We start from the raw sequence: 11,318 nt of genomic DNA, 5'->3' as shown, positions 1-11,318 counted from the left end.
CACTGAGGCTTTAACCCACAGCGCCACCCGCGTCCTGGGGGTCATGGTAGGACACAGCTTTTAAGGAGATTTTCGGTGTTCACGCTTCTTATTTCTTTTCTTGCATTGTCAGCCGGTATCATAACTGCATAATGAGCACCAAGCCCCACAGAACTCTCTAGGACGTAATTTGTGTGTCAAGTGTATTCACTCTACAGCAGAAGTGGGGAACCTGAGGCCCTCCAAAGTCATTCTCTCATATATATGTATTTCTATATCTTATTATGCAACAAAATTTCTATATCACTCAACTGTAATAAAAAACCTTATAGCGGTTTACAAAAAAAAGTTAAAACATCAAAATTATCCTTTGAAAAGAAGCCTGGCACATATTTGGAGACATTTAAAAGCTAAAGTCAACAATGCACACACACAAAAATGCACACCAAAAAATACTTGTCCGTGTTCTTCTACGTGCCTGGATATGTATACCTGCAAGGGCCTGTCTTTTCTTCAAAGCTCCGTAGATGTCTGTGTGCCCGTACGCAGCGCTTCGGAGGCTGCATAACTTGCAATGCGAAACTGCGGTGTCAGGATTTAATCTGCGCAAAGCCTCTTTTTCCGTACTCCCTTCCATTCCAAACTCCCAGGCCCAGGGCTTCACCCTTTGCATCTCAAATGCCAGGTGCTCCGAGGCAGAAATTCAAAACCTCTTTAATTTTTGATTTCGCGCAGCGGCTGTTTCTTCGGTCCACGAGCGCAGAAAGCAACGGGGAGGGTGGGCATTGCTTGTGTGGGCAGAGGCGGCATTGCTAATGAAGTCGGGAGAGAAGGCAGGGGTGCAACAGGCATATAGACAGCTCTGCTGGAACGGTTGAAGGAGCTGGGTATGTTTAGCCTGGGGAAGAGAAAGCTGGGAGGTGACGCGATAGCCATATTCGAATGTCTAAAGGGCTGTCGCATTGGAAGATGGAGGAAGAATGTTTCCTGCCGCTCCCTAGAGGCCAGGACCGGAACCAATGGATCCAAATCGCAAGAGAGTATTAACCACTCTTTTCTCCTGTGGTTTCCAGCAACTGGTATTCATAGTTGTCATTACTGATTGCATTTGTATCATACCATATCTTTTCCCTTATGGTTCTCTCTCCCGTAAATACCCTGTGAAGTAGGTTAGGCTGAGAGACAGTGGCTGGCCCAAGGTCACCCCCAGTGTGAGCTTCATTCGTGGCCGAGTGGGGAATTCGAACCCTGGTCTCTCCTAGTCCCAACACCAGGCATGGGCAAACTCGGCCCTCCAGATGTTTTAGGACTACAACTCCCATCATCCCTAGCTAACAGGAACAGTGGTCAGGGATGATGGGAACTGTAGTCTCAAAACATCTGCAGGGCCGAGTCTGCCTATGCCTGCTCTAACCACTACACCGGCATGCACTGGCTCCAGCCATGGATTGGTGTGATCTTTTAAAGCCATCCAGTTTGGTGGCCATCGACTGCCCCCCCCACTGCTCCCCAGTTCAGAACATCACCCCCTTCTCACAAAGGCACATCTGTCCCCGGTGTATGCAGGGGATGCAGAACGGTTAGCACGGCATTTAAAATGAATCATGAAACCAAATCATGGAGCACAATTACACTTTTTGGCTTGAGGCAGAAGAAGGGGAAAAAATCCTAAGCAACAAGAGGAGAAAGGAAGACTGAAAAGAACTGGCTATGTTTAGCCTCGCAAGCAGAAGGTTAAGGGAGAGAGGGAGGGGAAGTGTGGAAGGATGGAGAGATGGTCCGCTGACAGCCTTCAAACGGCTTCAGATTACATTTTTTTGCTGCCTGCAAGTGGAGATCTGCACATTCGTGGATGTGGGGGCGGCTGTTTGTGTGTGTAATAGCGTCTCTCTGTGTCCTGTCTTCCCTCCCTCTCGCAGACGCCCCATTCACAGTACTTCTTATAAATTGCCTATACAAAACACACATAAGCATTTCACCCCTCTCCCCCAGAATATTCTCAGATGCAGTCTAACAGCTGACCCCACTCTGTGCTGGGTTTTGCAGGGAAACAGGCAGAGAGCAGCCTAGGATTCTTTCGATAAGAGGCAATGCTCAGGGACAGATCCTGCACCTTTACAAGCTTAGATCCTCGGGAGCCGTTGGTCATTTGCCCTCTTGTCACAGAATGCAGGTCACAAAAACCATGTGTGTTTTATTTAGGGAACGGTCTCTCAGTCAGTGAGCACAGGTTTGCTGTTTAAAATCAGACTCCCGGCACAATAACTGCTGCTGCAAAACGATAGCACAGCTCGCCATTAATTCTCCAATTGTTGCTGAATGCCAGGCCTGTGGAACTAACAGAAAACCAATTCCTTTCCCCCTCTGTTCCGCATCCAGAGAGAGATGCTGTTGCAGACAAAAGGGCCCAGCTGCAATCCTTCATTGTAGCTGCTAGTCACAGGGGACCAGGTGCACTGTTTGGGTTGTGTGTGTGGAACAAGGGGACTTATTCCGCCCTGGGGCAAAGCATCTGGGTTCTGTGAGCACGGGAGAAGAGGGACTCACCTGGCCGGACGGAATCAATTTGCGCATTAGTTTCAAATCAAGCAAGAGGCCTCTGCACCGCTGCAGAAAAAGGAACGGCCAGGAGGCAAAGGATGTTTCCAGGTTGACTGGCTCCTCTGGGGAGGGAAATTCTGCCGGGACTGCCGCTTTTCGAGAGAGCGTTGCTATTTCAAGAGGAATCCAGCTGCGGATGGCTCAGGCTCCGTGGGATACATCTGTGAATTGCTCGGGTGAGAACAGTAACAGCCTCTGATGCCCTATAGAAGGGATGGGATGGGAAGCCTGTGGCCTTCCAGGTGTACTCCAGCTCCCATCATCTCTGACCATTGGCCACACTGGCTGGGGTTGATGGGAGCTGGAGTTCAACCAGTGGCGTAGCATGGGTTGTCAGCACCCGGGGCAAGGCAAGTAATTTGCGCCCCCTATCCTGGGTCAAGGCAAGTAATTTGCGCCCCCCCCCGCTGCACTGTCCCTCCCCCAGATAGTCCCTCGCTCTCTCTCCGCACCGCACCGCACGCCTGGCACCCTCCGTTCCACAGTGGGCGGCGACCCGGTGGCTCGGATCGGATTCGCACAGCCAGCACTGCAGTGAGAGAGAGTGAGCCAGGTGGGGCAGAGAGCTGCGAGTGCAAGCGCGCGCCCCCAGATGTTGCGCCCGGTGCGGCCGGCCCCCCCTGCACCCCCCACGCTACACCACTGAGTTCAACAACTTGGAGGACCTGATCCATAGTGGATGAGGCCATCTCAAACAGGTGCTGGGATATCCTAAAGGACAGGTGAGGAACCTTCGGCCCTCCAATTGTTGTTGGACTGCAATTCCCACCCGCTAAAGCGAGTGTGGCCAATGGGAGATGATGGAAGTTGTCGTCCATCAACTTTAGCTGGGGTGCTAAAGGATCCCTCCCTCTGTCCCAAACAGCCTTAAATTCATCAACCTCTAACCAGGGTTGAATAGCAGAAGAAGGCTATTGCACTGAAGCTCCTGCCTGACGGTTTCCTTCTGGAGTTTCGGTCCACTGTAGGAAGTGTGTTGCTGGATTAGAGAGGGAGGCCTTGTGGTCTGAGTCAGCAGGGCTCCGTCTTTCTCTCTTTGTTTTCTTCCAAATCGCTTCTCAAAAGTCAATTTTTTCCTATTAAGCCCTTTGCCTTCTCTCTGTAATCCTTTCTCCCAAATGAAACGTAGCTTAAGCGCATCTGAGCATTTAAGCGCACTGGTTGGTGGTAAGGCACGATGCTTTGCGTGCAGAAGGGAGAGGCTGATGCACTCGGCTTCCACTTGTGGGCTTCCCATTGGTTGGCCACTGCAAGAACAGGATGCGGCCCCCTTTGGCCTGGTCTAGCTTTTCCTTGGCACATTTGGTGTTGTGAGTTAGGACATAACTGCAGAGCAGCAATGGGCAACCTCTGACCCTTCAGCTGTTGCTTGGCTACAACTCGCAGCAGCCGTGCTCCCTGGGGACTGACGGTTGCAGTTTCCCCAGCCTGGATATCAAAGCTGGTTGCTGTGGAAAATCAAGCGGGTGCTTTCACTACACACAAGCAGGCCTGGCTGGTCTTTTCCTGGTCAGTTGGCAAACCACTTTAGAGGAGGGAACGGTGTTTCAAATTAGCCAGGCACATTTTGCACTTAACCAACGGCCAGGATGGCGCCTGACATCTTCACCATCTGGAGGTGCAAGCCTGGGAATCCTTGGACTGTTTTCACACACTAATACCCCGTCCTGTAGAATTCTATCAGTTATCTGCACAATTGAAATGAATTTCAGGAACCAAAATTCTTTTCCTGTGCAGCCTGAGCCAAGGGCAGTGAACAATGTGATAGTGAATTGTTGTCGTTTCACATACCCCACCCCACTGCCATGCTCACAGTTGTGAAGAATATTCTTACATTGTGAATGGTTCATGGCACCATTAAGAAAAAGAGGTCGGAATAGGCTAATATATATGTGGACTGCCCCTGGGTCAAGGAACTTTTCTCCTTTTAAATTCTCAAAAGTTCTTAACCGAGCTCAAGATTGTCATCTGAACTAGCCAGATGTTCAACTGAGAATCCGCCAGTCCATCATTTGAAAAATAAGACTTTGGCGCCATGTTAAAAAGGTAAAGGGACCCCTGACCATTAGGTTCAGTCATGGCCGATTCTGGGGTTGCGGCGCTCATCTCGCTTTACTGGCCGAGGGAGCCGGCGTACAGCTTCCGGGTCATGTGGCCAGCATGACTAAGCCGCTTCTGGCAAACCAGATCAGCGCACGGAAACGCCGCTGGAGCGGTACCTATTTATCTACTTGCACTTTGACGTGCTTTCGAACTGCTAGATTGGCAGGAGCAGGGACCGAGCAATGGGAGCTCACACCGTCACGGGGATTCGAACCGCCGACCTTCTGATCGGCAAGCCCTAGGCTCTGTGGTTTAGACCACAGCACCACCCACGTTGGTCCAAAGGAGACTGGCTAAAGGTGAATGTGAGGCCAGCACTTTACCTTGGGAGGCGGCAGTGGCAGCAGCCTGCATGAGGCAAAGGCTCCTCTTCAGCACTGGGTGCTCAGTGCCCAGGCTGGCACTGCACACAGCAAGCACAAGAAAGGCCAGTGCAGTGCCTGCCTGCCCTCCCACTAGTCTGTCCATTCCCAGCAGCAAGGGCTGGTGGTCTGGCTGGGCTCCCTTGCCTGCTTGCTTGCTTACTCCAAGGTTGCCTCAGCTTCTGACAACCAGCACCCCGTGGGCAGCCCCAGAGGCACCATTCGCCTGTGGAGCTTGTAGCCAGGGCCGCTGCAACAAACAGCAACGGGAGCTTGAGGATTCGAACCGCCGACCTTCTGATCGGCAAGTCCTAGGCTCTGTGGTTTAACCCACAGCACCACCCACGTCCCATCTTGCTTGCCCCCAAATGCCAACTAAACATTCCGCTTTGGTGACTGTAACCTTGGTTTATTTATTTATTTATGAGTTTCTAACCCTGGGAGAGAAATGTGGCAGTGGCGTAGCGTGGGTTGTCAGCACCTGGGGCAAGGCAAGTAATTTGCGCCCCCCCCCCCCGCTGCACTGTCCCTCCCCCAGATAGTCCCTCGCTCTCTCTCTGCACCGCACCACACGCCTGGCACCCTCCCCTCCACAGTGGGCGGCGACCCGGCGGCTCGGATCGGATTCGCACAGCCAGCACTGCAGTGAGAGAGAGTGAGTGAGCCAGGTAGGAGCAGAGAGCTGCAAGTGCGAGCGCCCCCCCCCCCAGATGTTGCACCCGTTGGGCCGGCCACCCCTGCACCCCCCACGCTACGCCACTGAAATGTGGTGTGCATGAGCCCCCCCCCCAATATATCAGGATAATGGTACTATTCACCAGCCACAGTCAAATCGTTTCTTTTTTTATTTCCAACAGAATTTCTTTATACAACAGTCCCCTGGGGAGGGGGGGGGTCATCAGTTTTAAAAAAGAGCGCAAGGAAGGGAAGGGGCTTAGGAATCAATAGTACCACGGTGAGGTGACCGTTCCCACCACCACCACCCCCAAATCCTCTAGGGCCAGACTTTCCAGATTTCATTTGCGGTCTGTCCCATTTGTTTCTGTTTTGACCACCCCTAAACTGGACACACCATAAGCAGGCTGGATCCAGACAAAAACATTTCTCCCCTAACGAGCTAAGAGGACACCGTCAAGGCAAGAAAATCCAAATAGAAAGCAGGTTGTCACAGGGTTATATCACACACACAAAATTTAACCAGGTCCCAAGAAAGGGTGGTCAACTTAATTAAGTAACCATTGCTCCGAAAACCCAACTTGAACTACAAATGTTAAGAAATGATAATACTCATCAACATGTTCTGGAACACATTCCCTGCTGGTTTCTGAAGGTCAAGCAAGTGTTGATAGATGATAGATAGATAGATAGATAGATAGATAGATAGATAGATAGATCTATCTATCTATCACAGGAGCAGGCCAGGTTGGGTTTTTGTTTTTTTTTTAAGATTATTTTTTTAATTAAAAAAACCCTGCTAAATTGGCAACCCCAAAGCCCAGGACTCCCACCCAGGTTTCCGTGCGCTGTAAATAATGCCGGCAGGAGGAGCCTCTGAGAACGCGCAGAGTGCCTTTCACAGCCTTCACTCTTTCTCACACACAGAGAGAAAGAGAAGAAATTTATGTGGGATTTGATGGAGAGGGTATCCAGATCAATAATCAAAACTCTCACATAAATATATGGATTTGAAAGGGTGTTTCCACCCCTACCAACTTTCTTGGGTGTAAAGATCTACCGGGGTGGGGGTGGGGTGGGGCTATTTCGGCAGTTCAGGGAATGACCTCTTGGGAGAGGGCTTGCTCTGTGACAGCTCCCTGAATGGTTTGGGCCTCCCTCTGCACAGAGAGGTGTGTGTATATGGCATTGTCACTGCACAGCTTCTGCTGTATGCAGAAGAGGCACCTCTGTACCCCGGCCTTTAGCAGTTAAAGGTATTTCGTTTTGTTGGATTTCTACTTGGGAACAGTTTTGACTGTTAACTGCTTTATCTGTTTGTTTGTTTTTACAACTGTATTGCTGTAACCTGCCCCTGGGACCTTATTGAGGCTGGAGGATGGCTAAGAAATTGAATCAATCCATCAAAATTACTCGCACGGTGGCCCTGCTCCATATATGCCACTTGACAGCTCCAAATGTGCCACATAATGCTCATTCCACATTTCCATGAAGTCGGTATTTAAGTGTGCCAGCACCCATGCTTTGGAATTCTCTGCCTAGTAGCATCCAGGCAGGCACCTTATTGGCACCTGCTAAAAATGTTTTTGTTTAGGCAAGCCTACCCAGATGTGTAGAAATGCTGACCTTTAATCTGGTTTTATCTCATTGTTGATTTTCGATAATTTGTTTGAAAAGGTTTTTATTTTATTTTTTTTGCTAAGCATTTTATTGTTTTCTTCTTTCTCTAAACTGCTTTTGAGGTTGTTGGTTTTTTTTACAATCAAGCGGTATATAATTTTTTAATGAAAAAAATAAATAAGATGGTGTACTGCAGTACCTCTGGGCTGAGCAACAAACTGGCCTGACAGACGATGTAACACCCAGCTTTGGTTCTGCTATTTCCACCTCTCAGTGATTACAAATATCATTACTTGTTTGAGGGAAAATATTTTCCATACATGTGTGTGTGTGTACGCGCGCGCGCACACACACACACACACCATATATATCTTGTGCGTGTGCGTCTTAGACTAAGAGGTAAGAGTAAGAATAATTACCATGTTCAGACCTCAATCCAGAAGAAATTATTTGTGTAGAAATCTCAATAATTTCAGTAGTGCCTAAGGGTGACCATTTTTTATTGGGGGGGGGGGTTGGGTTGGGTAGAAAAACAGCTTCAAGGACTAGGGTATTAAAAATCAGGAAAAAGCCTGGTTTAAATTATTATTCATTAAAAGATTTAGGTATTTTACAAAAAATAGTATCTGGATATCATTGATCTTGCACACATTTCACACTGTGGTTCCACACCTTTTCGGGGGAGAAATTGTGTCGTAAAATCGCGCCAATCAAACCGGCTGCCACTTTCTCCAGATTAAAAAACTGGATGTCCCAGTTTTTCCCGGGACACTTGTGGGATATGTGAGTTTTGGCTCTATCAATAGGCAGCCCCCCCCCCTTTTTCACTTATTTAAGTGCTGAGGACTACTGGGCTGATTTTTCTCTGCTGCTTACTGTTTTAATCTGTATTTTTCATTTAATTACACTTCTTTTAAACTGACTCCTAATCATCATCATCATAATAACAACAACAACAATAATAATAATTTTATTATATGTACCCAGCCACTTATCTGATTTTACTGCAGTGTCCCTTATGTGGATCAGTTAAGTTTTGGATGTGGATTTTACTGTCTGTAAGCCGTTTTTATTGCAAAGTGGAGTCTAAAGCGCAATAAACAAAAAACAAACATTGAAAAGGCTTGTTTAAAAAAATGCCGAATTGATTTTCAATTCAAGACACAGTGAGGGCCTTTAGGAACAGAGGAAGCCGGACCATGGGTTCATCTTAGCTTAGTGTTGTCCACACTGACTGGCAGCAGCTGCCTCTGACAGGGGCCCTACCTGGTGCTGCCAGGACTCGAACCTGAGACCTTCTGCATGCAAAGCAGATGCTCTCCCACTGAGTTATGGTCCTTCCTGGCTCATGTGGGCTTTCTCTTCAGATGGCTTTTAGTAAAGGACGAGGCACATTCTTGAGGGGGGGGGTATAAGTCTATCAACAGCTGTCAGCTAGGATAGGTAATAGAGCCTCCATGTTCAGGAGCAGTTAGCATAAGCTGAGGGCAAGCAACATGCGAAGGCCCTTTCCTTTCCAGCCCTGCTTCCCATAAAGCATCTGGCTAGCCACTGTTTGGGACGCTGGATTAAGAAGAACGTGGGGTCTGGCCCAGCAGGGCTATTTTTTTCTTATATAGGTTCTTATTTTGGATTTATCAACACCTGCCTTGAGGGGCAAGTGCTGGCAGAACCTTTTGCACGCAAGGCAGATGTTATGCCACTGAGTTCATACCCTCCAACACCATGAAGCCAAAATCCAGGATGCCACCGGTTTTTCAAATCACGAGAACATGGCAGCCATTGTGGTTGCTGTGATCTTGCACACATTTTGCACTGCGGTTCCACACTTTTTCAGGGGAGAAACTGTGTCGCAAAATCGCGCCAACCAAAATGGCCGCCACTTTCTCGGCTTTCCCCAGGACACTTGTGGGATATGTGAGTTTTGGCCCTATCCCCTAAAATAAAGGAAGATTCCAGTCCTCGTGGAAAGGCCTGGTTTTAAAAAAAGACGCTGCCTTAGACTGAATCAGACCACCATCCATCTAGCTCAGTATTGTCAACACTGGCTTGCAGAAGCTCAAGCGTTTCAGGCAGGGAGTGATTTCTGGCCCTACCGGAAAATAAAATAAAACCAGGGTCCGTCTCCCATGAAAGGGAGGCCTCTCACTCCCCTCCCAGAAAAGCCAGGAGTTGTACCAAAAAGGAAAAGCGCCAGCGGGGAAGATAGGCCCGCGAGTTGCCATGACAACAGAGTGCCTCCACGACTTCCAGTCACAGCATCCCTTCCCCATCTGACAACATTCAGCAATTCAATTCAGAAGGAAATAAAGGAGAAGAAAAGGGAAACTGCGCTTGCTGAATAACCGCTTCCCATAGCAGACTGATTGCTCTGGTTGGAGCAAGAGGAGGGGAAACAAAAGCTGAAGAATTGGGGAGGGGGGCTTCCCCTTCCGAACCCCCTCCCCGAATCTCCTCCGCTAGCAAGGGTGACAAAATGGCCGCCCAACTTTGCCACCGCGGTTTTGCTGAGGCTTTCCCTCGCCTCTTCGGCCCTCCTCCTTCCTTCCACTGTGGAGAAGTTGTTCCCGTCACCAAACCTACCAAAGAAAGGGGGGACGCGACATTCAACTATATCTCGAGGAACTCCTCCCCAGGAGCTGGGGCCATGGAAAGAAGTTGGGGAGTGGGGTGAAGCACACACAGACCTTCTCCCCAGATTTATTTATTTTTATATATAAATATCCCAAAGCAGTAGAAGAACACACACATACACACAAAAGGTTCCCTGTCCAGCAAGAGCTGGAGATAAATGCAGCTGGAGAGAGACCCTAGTTCTGCTTTACACATAGTGCCCTGCACCCCAATACGGTCTGGACCCCTCAACCGAAAACTCCATTCCGGCTGCGGCCCTCCCTCAATGAGCTCCTTGCAACGGGGAGGTCCATCAGCAGAGAGGCCGGCTCCGGCTTCCTTTTCCAAAATATAGAGCCGGCGGTCGTTATTTCTGGGGCTGGGGGGTTTGGTGGTGGTGGTGGTGGTACGGCAGGCCCCCCCTATCCGGTATGAGGCAGCAGAGTATCATTGTCCAAGGCAGCCAGGAAAAGGACAGTCTTGCAGCGTGAATTGGCTTCGGACATGGGAGTGGGGTGGGGGGCCCTCGGGCCTGGCATGGGTCCGTCCCACCCCGCCACACAGTCTTGGCACGTTAACTTCATAGTCCAGGTGTGGTGGGCGTCCCCCACCCTGCAAAGGGTGTCTGTTAGAAACTCACCAGCGTATAAACCATACTGGAAAGCAGGAACGTGGAGCGAGAAAAGAAGGAGAGAAGACGCCGTCACCAGAGGCAGGACTAAGACAGCAAAGATCACAGGTCCGGTTCCCCACCCCCCATAGTAATAGTAGCTAAGAAGCAAACTACGCATTAGGATTAATAAGGAGCAAAAATTACCAAGCGTTAATATCAAGATGTGGAAAATATGGAAACAAGAAGGAGAAGCAGGACTAAGATGTGGAGATATGCTCCAGAGATCCAGACCGTGGGGAGCCCCAAGAAATTAATAAATACAATTTGGACTATAATTTGATTTTTTCTATTTTAGTTTTTTATTTTTTAATTGAAGTATTATGATTGGATATTTAATTGGATGTTTTTTATTGGAAAATCAATAAAATGATTTTTTTTTTTAAAAAAAAGGATTAATACGGAGCATGGAGCTACCTCGACCCTTTCACATTTAGTAATTAAAGCAGGGCCAGGGAATACTTTTTCATTCCCTCTCTACCCTTCATCCATCTACCCAAGCAAGCAAGAGGCATAATCCAAATTCAATGGCATATTCCAGCCAAGCAAAAACACCAAAGAAGGTTGAAAAGCAGGGAGGGTAGGATAATGTGGTGCAGGGGGGCAGGGAGTCCTGAGATGCTTGGAGGGCCACATCTGGCTCACAAGCTAGAGGTTCCTCTACTCACGAATTACAGGACGGAAGGATTATTTCG

At 48.9% G+C, this 11,318-nt stretch overlaps 1 protein-coding gene across 1 annotated transcript in view; it reads right to left on the bottom strand.

Moving 5' to 3' along the window:
* Positions 1-7,044: 7,044 nt before the first annotated feature.
* Positions 7,045-11,318, bottom strand: part of CNIH2 (cornichon family AMPA receptor auxiliary protein 2) — a 52,362-nt gene continuing 48,088 nt past the window's right edge. The window contains exon 6 of the mRNA XM_083418684.1: positions 7,045-10,609. Within this exon, the coding sequence (XP_083274810.1) occupies positions 10,582-10,609 (28 nt within the window). The 3' untranslated portion in view covers positions 7,045-10,581. The remainder of the gene's footprint in view (positions 10,610-11,318) is intronic.

Source organism: Podarcis tiliguerta, assembly GCF_965153285.1.
Source record: "Podarcis tiliguerta genome assembly, chromosome: 16".
Taxonomy (NCBI): Eukaryota; Metazoa; Chordata; class Lepidosauria; order Squamata; family Lacertidae; genus Podarcis; species Podarcis tiliguerta.
The sequence above is the reverse complement of the archived record's forward strand: the minus strand, read 5'-3'. Positions and strand labels throughout refer to the sequence as shown.